We start from the raw sequence: 18,046 nt of genomic DNA, 5'->3' as shown, positions 1-18,046 counted from the left end.
TCTGTTCATCCTGATCCCAGCAGCCCTCAATGCAGACCCTACAGTAACTGGGTCATTCCACAAAATGAGTGCCTTTTGATATTCGAAGTCGAAATTGTGCACAAACATTGAATTTTAAAAGCCTGTTATGTTAAATGGATTGCCCTTTATTATGAATAAAGACATGCTAAAGTGCCAAAATTCCGCATATTGACATGTCCCTCTGTGCATCCTCTGTGACTTCCAGGAAGATTTTAACCCACTTAACCCCAACATTTCTCCACGTTTTCACCATCATTGTAAAGTTATTTTGTTGCTTTGACGAAGTCATTTATGAAGATAATTATGCATTTCATGTTTTTAGTTATTAAATTTAAGGTAAAAAACAAACCTGTCCCTCATTTTAAGGTCAACCCTGTTTTACGGTGAACTGAACTCTCATTTTAATATGGTAAAACTATTCCTTTTAAAATATAAATATTTTTAAAAGAGACATTGAATAGTCAAATCACAGTGTAAAAGCAAGTGAGCCATTTCCTGGTGTTTAGTGGTGGAAGACTGAGCGGTTAGAGTATAACACGTCAAACTTTTTTTTTGTGAAGCTTACATTCAATTGCCCCTCCCTGTTGCACACAACAAGATTCCATCCCCCAGTCACAAGGGGATTTATGGCTGATTTAAGATGAAGTCGTCAACCCTGTTACGGTCAACCCTGTTACTTTATTTGTCCCTTAAAGCTGCAATATTTAATTTCTTGGACGACCTGACCAAATTCACATAGAAATGTGTGTTATAGATCTGTCATGTTCATTGAAAGAGAGAGAGCAGATTAAAACCTTTATTAACCCCCTAAACAGTAGCATTTGTTTAATCTATTCTACACTCTAGATAGTGGATCTTAAACACTATACATCATTATCTAAAGATTTTATAGGAAAATTAAGCAAGTTACTGAGTAGATTAGCAATGCTGTTTGTTTGGCAAACAGTGTCATCAAGTGGACAGTTTTAAGATCAAATCATTGTGAAAAATAAATGCAGAGGAAAATGTTATAATAAAGCATCACATACACTACATGACCAAAAGTATGTGGACACCTGCTTGTCGAAGATCTCATTCCAAAATCATGGGCATTAATATGGAGTTGGTCCCCCCTTTCCTACTATAATAGCCTCCACTCTTCTGGGAAGGCTTTCCACTAGATGTTGGAACATTGCTGCGGGGACTTGCTTCCATTCAGCCATAAGAGCATTAGTGAGGTCAGGCAATGATGTTGGGCGATTAGGCCTGACTCGCAGTCTGCGTTCCAATTCATCCCAAAGGTGTTCGAAGTGGTTGAGGTCAGGTCTCTGTGCAGGCCAGTCAAGTTCTTCCACACAGATCTCGACAAACCATTTCTGTATGGACCTCACTTTGTGCACGGGGGCATTGTCATGCTGAAACAGGAAAGGGCCTTCCCCAAACTGATGCCACAAAGTTGGAAGGACAGAATCGTCTAGAATGTCATTGTATGCTGTAGGGTTAAGATTTCCCTTCCCTGGAACTAAGGGGCCTAGCCCGAACCATGAAAAACAGCCCCAGACCATTATTCCTCCTCCACCAAACTTTACAGTTGGCACTATGCATTGGGACAGGTAGCGTTCTTCTGGTACCCGCCAAACCCAGATTCGGCCGTCAGACTGCCAGATGGTGAAGCGTGATTCATCACTCCAGAGAACGCGTTTCCACTGCTCCAGAGTCTAATGGCGGCGAGCTTTACATCACTCCAGCCGACACTTGGTATTGCGCAAGGTGATCTTAAGCTTGTGTGTGGCTGTTCAGCCATGGAAACCCATTTCATGAAGCTCCCGACGAACAGTTATTGTGCTGATGTTGTTTCCAGAGGCAGTTTGGAACGCGGTAGTTAGTGTTGCAACTGAGGACTGACGATTTTTACACGCTATGCGCTTCAACACTCGGCGGTCCCGTTCTGTGAGATTGTGAGGCCTAACACTTCGTGGCTGAGCCGTTGTTGGTCCTAGATGTTTCTACTTCACAATAACAGCCCTTACAGTTGACCGGGGCAGCTCTGGCAGGGCAGAAATTTGACAAACTGACTTTTTGGAAAGGTGGCATCCTATGACGGTGCCCCGATGTAAGTCACTGAGCTCTACAGTAAGGCCATTCTACTGCCAATGTTTGTCTATGGAGATTGCATGGCTGTGTGCTCGATTTTATACACCTGTCAGCAACGGATGTGGCTGAAATAGCCGAATCCACTAATTTGAAGGGGTGTCCACATACTTTTGTATATATAGAGTATGTAGACCATCACCTCTACCACAGTTTACATATCTCTGCAGTACCGTACCAATACCGCCCAAACTCAGGATAGAGGGGCTGAGTGAATGTGGTCTGGACTCTGTGGAGGAGGGTCATAGTGTAAGAGAAGGATACATTTTGTAGAAGGACAGAGTACCTGCCTTGTGATCCAGGTAAACTCCTACTCTGGGGCACAGAGGGCCTGAAACATTAGTCCTAATATTATTATGCATTAAACAATAACCACTACCAGAGCTGGCATCACTAGGGCACCATAAAGTCCAGGACTTGTCACCGCGTCTGAATCCGGAGTCGTAATCTCTTCTGGTGATGTCTTTATATGAGACTGCTATAAAAACAGACTCACCACTCCACCTTCCACTAACAGCGTCCAGACAGTTGTTTTTGCTGATGACCACTGAAACACACTAGTCCAGTAGCCATCTTGTCCGACCCTTCACCTTTGGGCCTAGGGTCACAGGCTGTCGTCGTGCCCGGGGGTCCAGGTGAGGTGAGAGGGGAAGACCAGGCCCCTCTCCAGGGCGTGGCATCTCCAGCGGTCCTCGTCCCCCTCGTGGGTCAGGTACCTGCAGCCCATCCTCTTCTCAAACTCCCTCAGGTCACACCACAACTGGAAGTCCTGGGGAGTTAAGGTTAGGGTTATGGTTACGAGTTAGAAGGGTTTGGTTATGGCTGTTGGTGTTGAGCTGGAATGGAGCTAGGGTTAGAGGGAAGAGGGAGAGTAGAAAAGGACATAAAGGGAGAGAGAAAGAGGTGTGAAATGTAGAGATGGCCTGTCAATGACTGGCCATTCATAATGGGTTACAAACTGGCTACCCTTCTCACTTGTTATAGGCTATACCCATTGCCTTACAAACTGCTCTGAGCGGTTTTCAGTTTCTTGTCTAATATGTCAGACACACAGAGATTTTTTAAAAATGTGATTTATCAGGGGGTGTTGCAGCACCCCTACTTCCCGCGGCTATGCTTACCACAGTAGGAGGCCATTACTTCTCTTGCTAGAACAAAAGACATAGGCTACCTGCTGCATACTGGTGCCAAAGAATCTGTCATTTCTACTTGTAGAATCGCAATGCTCAGCAGTGTCCAACAACTTGACTTTAAGCCAATCAGAGAGCACAAACCTCCACGTGGCAGGGAGCCAACTGGTGACAAGAAAAACTAAAAAGAACCTAAGGGTATCCCATGTAATCCTCCACCTTTTCATTAGAATTGTTCTAAGACATTAAAGCTGCATAATACTTGTTTTTTTCTAGAGTAAGTGTTAACTTTTTTTATTTTTGACATCTAGCTAAGGAGTTTTGTGCTTGAAGTAGTGTTTTTTTTTTGTTAGGCTTGATAATGTGCACTAGCTCATTAGTTAGCTAGCTAACGTTAGCTTGCTAACTGACCAAGGCAGTCACAAACACTTCATATGAAACGAATGGGGTGGTAAGTGCAGCACAATGCACACAACACTAAATGCTCTACTAAGCTAGCTATCTAGCAAGATGAATAATACATCATTAAATCCACTCTCCACTATCCCACACAGCCAGTGCCAGTTCGCATTCTAGCTAACGTTAGCATCGCCATTATTTTCCAGTAGCACAACATAGCTAGCTAGCTAGCTAGCTTCTCCACTGACTTACAGGCAGCTGCTTCATTCAAAAACGAATCCATTGGGATTTAATTATAATTTTGCAAGTTATCTAGTTGTGGCCATCTGGCTCATATCAACAAGGGCTTACTACAAATTATAGCTAGCTAACAACATTATTAGTGCATCTTGCTAGTTGGCTAACATTAGCTATCTACAGTAGGCACAAGCCCAACAAGCTACTGCCACCTTGTGGTGTGGAGTATTTTGACAATCGGATCGGTGGCGTATTTGTGAACAACAAAAAGTTAACTGCCAACAAGAGGTGCTAAATACCTCTCAGCAGTCAATATCCTTGGTGTGTCTGAGCCTTAAAGTGTTTATGTTAGGAGAAGTTGAGGTCTCTTACCTGTAGCCAGGGGTGTCCCATTGCTTTTCCCACACTGAACCTACGTCTTACTGCAACCTGGAGCAGGTTGTTGATCAGACTCACCGCTAGAGAGAGAGAGATGAGAACGTCATGAGAGACTGATTCTACCCCCTCACAGATAAAATGTTAGCCCAGGGCTATGGAAAGAAAATGATGTTTGAATGCTGATTGGTTTCTGCTCCCCGCCTTAGACAAAACACTAGGGGGAAACCCTGCTCACCCTCTAGTGTGATGTTAGCCCAGAGCAGGCGAGAATATAATTATCCTCTAGTGATATGTTAGCCCAGGGCAGGTGGGGGTACATACTTATCCTCTAGTGATTTGTTAGCCCAGGGAAGGTGGGGGTAAATACCTACCCTCTATTGTGATGTTTAGCCCAGAGCAGGCGGGGGTACAGACTTACCCTAAATTGAGATGTAAGGCCAGAGCAGGCGGGGGTAAAGACTTACCCTCCAGTGAGATGTTAGCCCAAGGCAGGCGGGGGTACAGACCTACTTAATATTTCTGAGGGAAACACTTTTGTGAAACAACCTCCCTGGGCGAGCCACCATACCCATAGGAGAAGGGGGGTTGAGGGGTCATGAAGTAAAATTGATACATACAGTCACCTCCAAAATTATTGGCATCCTTGATAAAGATAAACGAAAAATTATCAAAATACTGAGCTATATTATACGCTCAGAACAATTTGAAAATGATATTATTTTATACTAATACAATTGCCCAGAGAAAGAGATTTTCTTTAACAAGTAATAATTGTTATATCTCAAAAAGATAGGTCTCAAAATGATTGGCACTTCTTAAGAATCTTATCAAAAATGAAATCTGCATTAACATTCAACTTTAAGTTCATATAAACTTAAGGAACTGTATTGTGGCCTTCCATGGCTTCCTGTTTCACTGGGGTATAAAAATGAGGTACTACGCATGTAAAATCCATTTGTCATCCACCACCATGGGGAAAGGCAAAGAACTCACAAACGAAAAGAGACAAATGGTTGTTGACCTTCATAAATCAGGTACAAACAGCTAAAAAACAAAATACAGTATACCACTTACCACTATTAGGGCAATAATTAAGATGTTTAAAACCGCTGGAACAGTGGTAAACTTGCCTGGTAGAGGACACGTGTATCTTGTCCCAACGCATACTGAGGAAGATGGTTTGGGAGGCAAAGAAAAGTCCAAGGGCCACAGTTGGAGAATTCTAGAACTTGGTGGCATCTTGGGGTCACCAAGATTCCAAAACTACAATTAGACGCCATCCCCATTCCAATAGGCTCTTTGGAAGGGTTGCCAGAAAAAACAGTAAAATATGGTGGTGGATCACTGATGATCATTATGGGGCTCTTTTGCTTGCATTGGTCCTTCCAGGGGAAGAAACTTACCCTCTAGTGAGATGTTAGACCAGGGCAGGCGAGGGTACATGAAGGCAGCGTTGGTGATCTGTTGTCTGATGTCCTCATCTTCGTTGAAGGGGAATGTTCCGCTCAGGCTGACGTACAGGACCACACCCACCGCCCACATGTCCAGCGAGCGGTTGTAACCATGACTACTGATGACCTCGGGTGCCAGGTAGGCCGGCGTGCCCACAACCGACCGGCGGAATGACTTCTCGCCGATGATGCGGGCAAAACCAAAGTCACACAGCTTTACCTGAGGGGAGAGGAGTTGCTGTGAAGCCTGATGGAAGGAGTAGACAGTCTTCACAGACAAACTGATGCACATGCACGCACACACAAACACACACTGACCTGAGGGAAGGGGTCTGGGGAGGCCAGCAGTACATTCTCAGGTTTCAGGTCACAGTGAGCGATGTGTTTGAAATGCAGGTATCGCAGGGCCTCTAGAATCTACACACACACACTAGTCTGTGAGTCAACAAGAAATTCAAAATCAACTGAATTTTACATATTGAGGTATGCATCAAATGTATTATAAAAGGCACTACTTTTCCCCCGTAGAGGCACTACTTGAATACCGCAGACTGTTGAAGAAATAGTCTATATCCTATCGCTATGTGGCCAGTACCTGTGTAACCAAGAAGCGTGTGGTGCGCTCTGGCAGTCGGCCCTTCTCATTGGACAGAATCATCTCCAGCATATCGCCATGTAGCTTCTCCATGACAATGAAGACGTGTTCCATGGTCTCAAACATGCCCTTCAGTAGAACTATACCGAGGTGGGACAGATTCTGGACACACGCGCACACACATATTGAAGGGGAAACAAATATGACAATGGGATGTTCATTTCGAATACTGTACCTCCCTGTAATACAAATGTAATACAAACACACAAATCCAGAACCTTCACCTGTAGAATTGCCTGCTCGTTCCTCAACTGTCTCTCCTGTTTGGTAGGGAAACGGGTTTTGTCGATGACCTTGATGGCCACTGGCCGACCAGACTGTCTGTGGGTGCCTGGGGACGTGAGCAGAATCTCAGCTAGCCAAGTAATACAATGATAATACCCTATATAATCTAGAAGAAACTCATTGCGCCTAACAGGTAATGGTAGAGAAAGTATTTATTCTAGTGTAACGTCAAACCCACCTCCATACACCACTCCGAACTGTCCTGAACCCAGCACCTCATCAGTGAAGATCTGATACACTGAGCTGACATCCTGAATGACACACACAAACATAAATACACACACACAAACATAAATACAAATCTGCGCAATACAAACAAATACAGTGTTAGTTACTCATCTATCCATTTCAGACAATGAGACTCAAGAGCTCATACTCAATATCCATCAGTCACCCACCCCACACACTTACCGGTATTTTTCCATTCTGGGGTCCATGGTCTATAACAGAAATAGTTTTTTCTTTATCAGTCACCAATTGTCAATCTCACCATTGTTAAAGAACATGACCATGGACATGAACTAAGTCTAACATGCATAAGGATGATGCCAACTTTACTTTAAAACCTTTATGCAAAACAATGTGAGAGACCATCCATTGGCATTTCACTCAGAGCCCTAGAGAGTTTGGCCAACTGACACAGGACACCATGGAGGTGAGTCGTGGGAGTGGGCCCACAGAACGTTCACAGAACCCGCAATGACCAAACTCTCTTATTACTTGGCTCTGATGTCAGTCATTGGCATATCTCTGAACAATACTATAGTACCTCAGTCCAAACATGCTACCTCTCTGACTCACCTTGTCCCTGTTTGCCCACCTGCCCGCTGTTCTGTAGGGGCATCAGAGCCTGGCGTAAGGCGGTCTCCCAGGCCTGTCCGTCGCTGCCCGCCAACACACAGTATACCAGCGTGCCCGTCACCACTTCGAAGGAGTGGGCACTGTTGCCTGGCAACAAGGGGACAGACAGCTGGGCGGGGCCTAGTACCTGCAGCACCTCAGAAAGAGGAAGCTCCTAGAGAGGGGGGGAGGAATGAAGATAGAGAAAGGGAAATAGGAGAGGGTGCGGAGAAGGGAAGAAAAGGGAGAGAAAGAGTGAGAGAGGAGGGAGGAAGAAGAAAACATTTTGTTGATGTTTTATTTGGCCACAAGAGGTCAGTACTGTAGAGTTGAGGTGACTGACTGGCCTTGGTTTGGTAAATGCTAGAATGATAGATGGATCTTTCTTCCCCATTGAACCTACCTTGTAGTACTTGGTGTTGCTCTCGTTCTGGTACAGAGTGATACTCTTCCAGTCCAATATCCAGTAATGACGTTTCCTCTGACAGAAACAACGGGAAAGTAAAGTGTAAGTGTTTTCTCTGTGTGTGTGTGTGTGTGTGTGTGTGTGTGTGTGTATGCATGCGTGCGTGTTCTCACCAGTGTGTCAGTGTTGGTGTGATGCAGTAGCCAGCCCTCTCTCAGTACTCCACTGGCCCGTCTTTTAGTGTGACGGACAGACTGGACTACCCGCATTAGAGGAATGTAACTACTGAAACACGGACTGAGAGGGAGGGAAGGAAGGAAGAAGAGATGGAGAAAGAGATAACTTTTGACAACTTCAGCTACAACTTCAATGACAGACACTCATGTACTACATACTCAAATTATTATTATCATCAAAACTCATAATGGAAACATACTGAACTTGACATCCTATCATAGCCATTAAAAAAATATATCTTACATGATTGGTGGCTTGTTCTCAGCAAATGGGTCCTCAGTAGATGGCTTGTTGTCATAGTCTTCTAGTGATGTTATACTCAAGCTCATATCCTCCTCATCGTCCTCTGTTTCGTTCTTGTAGCCGAGACTGGACACTGAGTCTGTGTGTCACAACACTTCCTACATCAATATTAAGCTACTGAGGCACTGTTTGAGTCAATGTGAAGAATGGCAGTTCTACTGTCTTGTCAAAGCATGTACATGGAATGTATAATTTAAAGGACAATTTCACTTTTTATCAACCAAATCTTTATTTTTGATGTAAATGTCATAGAAGTGTCCAGACACTTTTTTTGTGATTTATTTTACTCGGTTTTGAGAAACTTACCCAACCAGCGATAGACTTCCTCATGTTTGTTCCGCAGTTGTAGGGGCACAGAAAAACATGAACAAAAGCACTCAAATACGTCCTATTATAAACGGCAACGGAAATAATCGCTAAACAAGTGTCTGGACACTTCTATAGCATGCCATTTACTTCAAAAATAGAGTTTAGGTTAAAAAAAAGTAAACTTTTCCTTTAAGCATGTTCGACATGGACTCCATTGGTTAATAAGTTCAGTGGCCTGTCTTGCTCTGAGACCTTGTCTCTCACCTCCTTCCCCATTGGTGTTCATCCTCTCTCCAGGACAGTCAGAGAGGACCAGGGAGGACTCACAGCGACGATGGCAGTTCAGCTTACAGTCTGGAGAGAGAAAGCGAGAGAGAGCGAGAGGGAGAGGGAGAGGGAGTGTGAGAAAGAGAGAGGTCAACTTCAGTACATAAAGATTACTGACACAGAAATAACACAAAATGTGAAATCTGACCAAGTGATCGACATACCCGCTTCAGAAACGTACGATTAGAGAAAGCATCACCCCTAAATAAAACCTAAATATATCAGCTGCTCCCATAACCACACGCCCTATCTGAACTATGCCCCCTGACCCATCTCACCAGAGCACTGTAGGCCCTGGCGGAAGAGGCCTTTGAGGAGGTGGCGGCAGTGTTGGCACACGGTGGGCTTGGTGTAGCTGTGGATGTGGAAGGTGTGGGGCACCCTAGCCCTGCCCGCCTCACCACCCTTTCCCTGGCCCACCCCAAGCCACACCTGGTGATCTGTCCATGACGGGGGTCTGGACCTGGGCTTGGACATACTGATCTAGAGGGGGAGGGGAAGAGAGCAGAGAGGGAGGAGGGGGTGAGGGAGAAAAAAAAGAGAGGGAGATGAAAGGAAGGGAGGAAGGAAAAGATTGGGGCAGAAAGAAAGATAATAAGAGAGATAATAAGAGATTTCAGGTCTTTTTTGATTTGTTGCTGTTAGAATCACCCAATATTGCCCTGTAAAATAGTTGAATAGGTGCATCCATGATAAGTGTTGCTGACGTAGAATTAAATAGAATGTATGCAAGTCTATGACATCAACCACTCCAGTGTATGTTTCTAAACACTTCTACATTAATGTGGATGCTACTATGATTACGGATAATCCTGAATGAATCGTGAATTATGATGAGTGAGAAAGTTACAGAGGCATAAATATCATACCCCCCCAAAAAATGCTAACCTCTCCTGTTATTGTAATGGTGAGAGGTTAGCATGTCTTGGGGGTATGATATTTGTGCGTCTGTAACTTTCTCACTCATCATTATTCACAATTCATTCAGAACTATTCGTAACCATGGTAGCATCCACATTAATGTAGAAGTGTTTAGAAACATTTTCTATTTATTTACAATAAAAGTGACTCCAAAATGACACAATACATTATTTACCACTAATTTCTATTGGGTACAAAATAATCTGAAACACAACCAAAACAAACAGCAAATGCATCCAACAAGTTTGTAGAGACAAGATTGATGTAATCATTGCATGCTAGGAATATGGGACCAAATACTAAACTTGACTACTTTAATACACATGATGAAATTCGTCCCAATACTTTTGGTCCACTAAAATGGGGGGACAACGTACAAAAACTGCTGTAATTTCTAAACGGTTCACCTGATATGGATGAAGATTCCCTCAAATTAAAGCTGACAGTCAGCCCTTTAACCTCATAGTCATTGTATCCTTTCAAATCCAAAATGCTGGAGTACAGAGCCAAAACAACAAAACATTTGTGACTGTCTCGATACTTTTGGAGCTCACTGCATCTCTATGCATGCTGACCTCCTCTAGACTGCCACCTGCAGGTGTGGAGAGGGAGTGCGTCCGGGGCCTGCCAGGGGGGAACAGGGACAGGCTGGGGCCACACACACGACGCCGCGCACGGCTACAGTCATTAGGCAACTGCAGCGCACAGCGCTTATGGAAGTCTAACCCACAACCTACAGAGAGAGGAGGACGGAGAGAGAGAGAGAGAGAGAGAGAGAGAGAGAGAGAGAGAGAGAGAGAGAGAGAGAGAGAGATGTGAGACAGAATTGAGACAGAATCTGAGAATTGCAAAATAGATTGAGGTACAAAGATAGATACGATTAAGAATTCAATGCAATTCAACAAATACTGAAGTTGCACACTGTAATTAAAGATAGGATATATGGAAAAAGTTGTACTGTATCCACTTCCTTACCTTCACATTTTAACCCTTGACGTACCAGTCCCCACAGCATCTCCCCACAGTGGTGACAGAAGGTGGGGGTGCGATATGATTGGACAGCCAGGGAGTGTGGGCGGATCTTCATCTCTGTCACAGCAGCTGATCCTGAGTCAGATCAGAATAAGCAGATATTCTATCGCTATAGACTCAATAACCTAGGACGCTAATGCCTTGATCAGACCGACAGCATCATTGCATCAATGCTGTGTAATAATTTCTGCAGTCAAACTTTTTTCATTATGTAATCCAAAATGTTTGTGGATATGTGTGCAATAAATGTTCAACATTCACCTTTTACTACTATTTCTGTCAAGTCTACGCATACAATTTGATGCATACGTTGGATAAATCCAACGTATGCACCACATAGAACACGGAACACACTGCAATCGCCTCTGCAACACAATGCTGCAAGGCTCTGGTTAGAAAAAATATATATAATTACAAAAATGCAATGACGCTGTCGGTCTGATCGAGGCGTTAAACTAGTAAGTAAGTAGACTCACTATGCGGGCCTCGGTCAAAAGTAGTGCGCTATAAAATGAATAGAATGCTACTTAAGACACGACCCCAGTCTGACCTGAGAGGATGACCTCTATTTGGTCGCCATCCTGCAGTGCATCCTGGTCCGTGAGTCTGTGGAGGAGGTGTTCTGAGCCAGGCTGGTGTCTGAACAGGAGGACCTTCTCCCCTACACCTACCACACTGCATTCTGGAGCCTAAAATACACAGACATAATCAATCAATCAATCAATTAGGGTTGTTGTCTTGTTGGAAGGTGAACCTGGTTCTGTCTGGTTTTTCATCCTGATATGCATAATCAAAAGCTTGCAGACAGACAGGCACTAGACAGACAGAAAGTGGGCGTTGAGTGAGGAGGAGGCCATTATAGAGAGAGAATGGTCATGGAACAATGTGAGGGATGTCAACCGTCGATGTCGTTAGATATTCAAATGTGATGGAAACAAGTTTGAGTGTGGGTTCATTTTCAGGCTTTCTGACCGTTTGTTTGTATGTTTGCTACCAAAAACAGGCAATGTGCAATTACCTCTGGGGGGATTTCCAGATTATTCACACAGACCACATACAGGTTCACACACAGTGAAGTATTCAGACCCCTTGACCTTTTCCACATTTTGTTACATTACAGCCTTATTCTAAAATGGATTAAATAAAACTATTTCCTCAGCAATCTACACACTATACCCCATAATGACAAAGCGAAAAACAGGTTTTTAGACATTTTTGCAAATTTATTATAAATAAAAAACATAAATACTTTATTTACATAAGTATTCAGACCCTTTGCTATGAGACTCGAAATTGAGCTCAGGTGCACCCTGTTCCATTGGTCATCCTTGAGATGTTTCTACAACTTGATTGGAGTCCACCTGTGGTAAATTCAATTGATTGGACATGATTTGGAAAGGCACACACCTGTCTATATAAGGTCCCACAGTTGACAGTGCATGTCAGAGCAAAAACCAAGCCATGAGGTTGAAGGAATTGTCCGTAAAGCTCCGAGACAGGATTGTGTCGAGGCACAGATCTGGGGAAGGGTATCAAAAAATGTCTGCAGCATTGAAGGTCCCCAAGAACACAGTGGCCTCCATCATTCTTAAATGGAAGAAGTTTGGAACCACCCAGTCTCTTCCTAGAGCTGGCAGCCCGGCCAAACTAAGCAATCGGGGGAGAAGGGCCTTGGTCAGGGAGGTGACCAAGAACCCAATGGTCACTCTGACAGAGCTCTAGAGTTCCTCTGTGGAGATGGGAGAACCTTCCAGAAGGACAACCATCTCTGCAGCACTCCACCAATTAGGTATTTAGGGTAGAGTGGCCAGACGGAAGCCACTCCTCAGTAAAAGGCACATGACAGCCCGCTTGGAGTTTGCCAAAAGGCACCTAAAGACTCTCAGACCATGAGAAACAAGTTTCTCTGGTCTGATGAAACCAAGATTGAACTCTTTGGCCTGAATGCCAAGCGTCATGTCTGGAGGGAACCTGGCACCATCCCTACGGTGAAGTGTGGTGGTGGCAGCATCATGCTGTGGGGATGTTTTTCAGCGGCAGGGACTGGGAGACTAGTCAGGATCGAGGCAAAGATGAACGGAGCAAAGTACAGAGAGATCTTTGATGAAAACCTGCTCCAGAGCACTCAGGACCTCAGACTGGGGCAAAGGTTCACCTTCCAAAAAGACAACAACCCTAAGCACACAGCCAAGACAACGCAGGAGTGTCTTCGGGACAAGTCTCTGAATGCTCGAGTGGCCCAGCCAGAGCCCGGACTTGAACCCGATAGAACATCTCTGGAGAGACCTGAAAATAGCTGTGCACCAACGCTCCCAATCCAACCTGACAGAGCTTTAGAGGATCAGCAGAGAAGAATGGGAGAAACTCCCCAAATACAGGTGTGCCAAGCTTGTAGCATCTTACCCAAGAAGACTTGAGTCTGTAATCACTACCAAAGGTGCTTCAACAAAGTACTGAGTAAAGGGTCTGAATACTTTAGTAAATGTGATATTTCAGTTGTTTCTTTAGTATATAAATTAGCCAAAATAAAAAAATTAAAACGTTTTGCTTTGTCATTATGGGGTATTGTCTGTAGATTGATCAGGGAAAAACCCGATTTAATTAATTTTAGAATGAGGCTGTAAACTAACAAAATGTGAAAAAGTCAAGGGGTCTGAATACTTTCCAAAGGCACTGTACTCTTTGAAGAGGTAGGGGTTCAGATGTTTTCGGAAGATGGGCAGGGACTCTGCTGTCCTAGCTTCAAGGGGAAGCTGGTTCCACCATTGGGGTGCCAGGACAGAGAAGAGCTTGGATTGGGCTGAGTGGGAGCTGAGAGACCAGAGGTGACAGAACAGAGTGCTCGGGTTGAGGTGTAGGGTTTGAGCATAGCCTGAAGGTAGGGAGGGACAGTTCCTCTTTCTGCTCCGTAGGGAAGTACCATGGTCAAAGACACCTACACAGACACAGACACACACATACAGTACATTGCACGTATGCACACACACACACACACACACACACACACACACACACTTGTATAACTAACCTTGTGGGGACACACAATTCAGTCCCATTCAAAATCCTATTTTCCCAAACCCCTAACCTGTACCCTTACCATAACCCTAGCACTAACTTTAAACCTAACCTTAACTCTAAATCAAATCAAATTGTAATTGTCACATGCGCTGAATACAACAGGTGTAGTGTACCTTACAGTGAAATGCTTACTTACAAGCCCTTAACCAACAATGCCGTTTTAAGAAAAATAAGTGTTAAGTAAATAAAAGGTAAGTAAAATAATAAAGAAATAACAAATAATGAAAGAGCAGCAGTAAAATAACAGTAACGAGGCTATATACAGGGGGTACCAGTACAGAGTCAATGTGTGGGGGCACAGGTTAGTCGAGGTAATTGAGGTAATATGTACATGTAGGTAGAGTTAAAGTGACTATGCATAGATAATAAACAGAGAGTAGCAGCAGCGTAAAAGAGGGGGTGGGTGGGGGACAATGCAAATAGTCCGGGTAGACATTTGATTAGCTATTCAGGGGTCTTATGGCTTGGGGTAGAAGCTGATAAGAAGCCTTTTGGACCTAGACTTGGCGCTCCGGTACCACTTGCCGTGCGGTATCAGAAAAAAGTATATGACTAGGGTGGCTGGAGTCTTTGACAATTTTAGGGCCTTCCTCTGACACCGCCTGGTATATAGGTCCTGGATGGCAGGAAGCTTGGCCCCAGTGATATACTGGGCTGTACGCACTACCCTCGTGCCTTGCGGTCGGAGGCAGAGCAGTTGTCATACCAGGCAGTGAACCTAACCCTAGCTTGAGCAGGGAGAGGTGTGTGTGAACGTGCATGCATGTGTGTGTGTGATGCAGGAGGGGAGGCTGTGGTTGGAAAGTAAGCTGTAGACACAGCTAAACCACACAGCAGCCCCTCTGGCTGACACAGTAACAGGGCTATCTCTCACTGAGGTGTGGTAGGGACAGACAGACAGACAGAGAGAGAGAGAGCACGAAAGACAGAGGGAGCGAGAGAGATAGAGGCAGAGAAAGACAGATTTAGCCAGGGTTGTGGGTTTGATTCCCACGGGGGGCCAGTATAAAAAAAATAATGTATGCACTCACTAACTGTAAGTCGCTCTGGATAAGAGCGTCTGCTAAATGACTAAAATGTAAATGTTTAATTACTGTATTGCATCACACCAATAGTTAAATGAATTGGCTAAACTACTCTAGACTGGGGGGGGGCTGGCTGGGGATGTTTACCTTGCGTTCTATGATCTCTGCCGCCAGTCTCTTGGCGTGGCGAAAGCTGAGCTGTCCTCCATGCACCCATACCACCTCCCTGAAGAGGCCTAGCTGGAACTGGACCAAGACAGGGCCGAGAGGGGCCTGGAGGGGCGCGGGGGCGGCGGGGTGGGGAGGTCGACCAGAGGTACCTGGGCTAGATGGGGTCACTGACATGCTGGAGAGAGAACCTATAGGTGCAGATAGAGATATAGATAACGTTAGAGAGGTATGACAAATACAGCGGTGCACTTATAGGAGAGAATTAAAAGATATGTCACGAATAGAAGTACTGATGGCTCATGGATGCACAGGTACACTTCATATAAAAATAACATTTATTCATATAGCACATTTCCTACATACACAGCAATTGAATGTACTTCACAGGCACTGAGCTTGTCAATAAGTGAACAAAATAACAGAGCATATTGACATACTAGATTTTCTGTTCTAAGTTCAATCAGACTAACATGGCTACCGAGATACTGCACAGTACTTTTGGTGAGGGAAACCGCCTTACTTGATAATTCAGAGTCCATACAGTCTAGTTTACACCTTCCGGGCATTAAAAGATCCATCTTAGCAGCCCGATCGCCTGTCCTTGTTCAAAAGACACCTTAACAAATTAACAGTAGTTACTGTTCTTAACCATTTCTTCAGAAGCACACTGGTGGATTTGGTTTCCTCATGTGAGGCTGTAGGCTTATAAGTGACAGGAAACCACTGAGTAACACCCTCAGCCCAGAATGTGAGCACACACACAGACGTCAACCTGATACTTACCAGAAGCCTGGTCCACCATTATCATTTATCCAATAAATGTCAAACTCGTTTATTGGTTTATGTGGAGTACAACTTCATCTCGTGTTCCAGTATGCCCCTAGTTATACATGCAAGATGTGCTCAGTTGGTAGAGCATGGCGTTTGCAACGCCAGGGTTGTGGGTTCGATAAAATAATGTATGCACTAACTGTAAGTCGCTCTGGATAAGAGCGTCTGCTAAATGACTAAAATGTAAATGTAATGTAAATGTGCATTTCAAACTCATTTCAAACAAGCTGTTTCATTGTGTCAAAAGAATGACACCACACAAACAGATCAGGATCAGTTTGAAAAGTTTTTCTTTATTGAACCTTTAATAAAATATACAAGGTTGTTGGCCCCTTAACAATGAGATACGATATACTGAAGTCGAGTGCATCACATACCCCTATCCCTCCACCCCATGGCTATGTTCTACAGTTCCCATAGTAACACACTGACTCACAGATGGTGAGTGGTGTTTTTACTTCTACATGTGGTATATATTTGGAAGAGAAGCAATGCGTTTAGGTATATGTGTATTTTTCATTTAAACATTCGTTTGTGTATAAATACAGCATCTTTAGAGATCTATAAACTACAGTCCACTGACTTTTACATATCTAGACTGCGTGGGGATGGATGTAGGCGTGTGTTTGAAATAATGTGTTTGTACATGTTGAGAGTAAGTTTGAGTGTGTGTGACAGCGACAGAGGTCATACATTGGCAATTCTGTACATTATTTGCTGCATTGAAACAAAGCACTTTCCCCAATACTTCTCTCCAATGTACCATTTCTTTTTAGTCACTGATTCTCACTTGTCACCTAACAGCACTTCACATCTCTTTCCGCTTATCATTCTTCAGGCTTCTCTTCCTCAGCCCTGCTAGTCTGTATGTCACACACTTTAGGTTTTGTTCCATAATTTCTCTCCTCCCAGTAAAAATCAACATTACATCCCATCCCCATTCCCCACATCACAAAGCACTAGCAACACAATCAGGAGCTGCAAATCGTTAAGACCACTCTCCTTCTCAAAGACATACAGTAATATACATTCTGGGGCCAAGTCTCTTGGTATCAGTCTTACAAATAAAACAATTAAAGAGCCAACACAACACAGTGCACTGTCAACCCCCTCCTTCCAGTTCCTCCATCCCATCTCCCATGATAAAAGTAAAACCCAACATTTAAATCATCAACCATTCAGTGTACAACAATAATACCCTGCACATCTTCACTTGAGGTTGGAGCCAATCACAGACAAGAATAGACCTAATGATGACAACGTTTGGTGAGAGGACGGTCATTGATTAGCTCATCCTAAAGCGGTTTTCTGTAAACCAATCTGATTCATTCCAATCAACAGTAGTGATAATAAGGGATCATTGTTTTATATAAAGAGATGGACATATCATGCTCACATATTCAGTAAACGCCAACCAAGGAAAGAGAACAGAAGTTACAAGAACTAGAAGCATTGATAGTTACATACTGTTTGCCCAACGCTAACCTCTTAAAGAAACAGATACTGTAACTCTCTAAACTAATCAGAGAGCTGTACAACTATGTGGAGATCTAATTTGATTGGAGTAAAATTGTGCTGTGGTAGCGGTGTCCATGCATTCCATACTGTCTGGAGATTGTACTGCACAGTGCCTAAGGGCTACATGCACTGTTAATGTTTGTCCCATGTCAGCATTTCCCCCAGGACTGAGCTGAACTAAGTTAGCCTACACTCTAAAAATGAGGGGATTCAACAAAGCTTCTTCTAAGATCCTCAAAGTTCTTTGAAGAACCTTAGGGTTTTTGGGACTGACAATTGCCCCCAAAAGGTTCTTCCAAGAACCCCATAGGAGGTGGGGTTCATCGAGGAACCCCATTAGTTGGTGGGGGTTCTTGCAAGAA

General features: G+C 44.0%; 1 protein-coding gene across 1 annotated transcript; it reads right to left on the bottom strand.

Annotated features, from left to right (window-relative positions):
• Positions 1–745: 745 nt before the first annotated feature.
• LOC311132034 (serine/threonine-protein kinase D3-like) lies at positions 746–15,924 on the bottom strand. Its single transcript, XM_084165199.1, has 19 exons — positions 15,856–15,924; positions 15,312–15,523; positions 11,612–11,750; positions 11,005–11,136; positions 10,605–10,762; positions 9,387–9,591; positions 9,046–9,135; positions 8,413–8,551; positions 8,106–8,229; positions 7,930–8,007; positions 7,488–7,701; positions 7,098–7,126; positions 6,865–6,937; positions 6,626–6,732; positions 6,342–6,503; positions 6,065–6,163; positions 5,699–5,966; positions 4,290–4,375; positions 746–2,920 (listed from the first exon to the last, which is right to left on the bottom strand). Exons 1-19 carry the CDS (start codon positions 15,911–15,913, stop codon positions 2,756–2,758), a joined length of 2,538 nt encoding a protein of 845 aa, XP_084021325.1. The 5' UTR covers positions 15,914–15,924; the 3' UTR covers positions 746–2,755.
• Positions 15,925–18,046: the final 2,122 nt, after the last annotated feature.

The sequence above is a fragment of the Coregonus lavaretus genome (genome assembly GCF_964263955.1).
Source record: "Coregonus lavaretus genome assembly, chromosome: 7".
Classification (NCBI taxonomy): domain Eukaryota; kingdom Metazoa; phylum Chordata; class Actinopteri; order Salmoniformes; family Salmonidae; genus Coregonus; species Coregonus lavaretus.
Note: the sequence above shows the minus strand (reverse complement) of the source record. Positions and strands in the feature narration are given on the sequence as shown.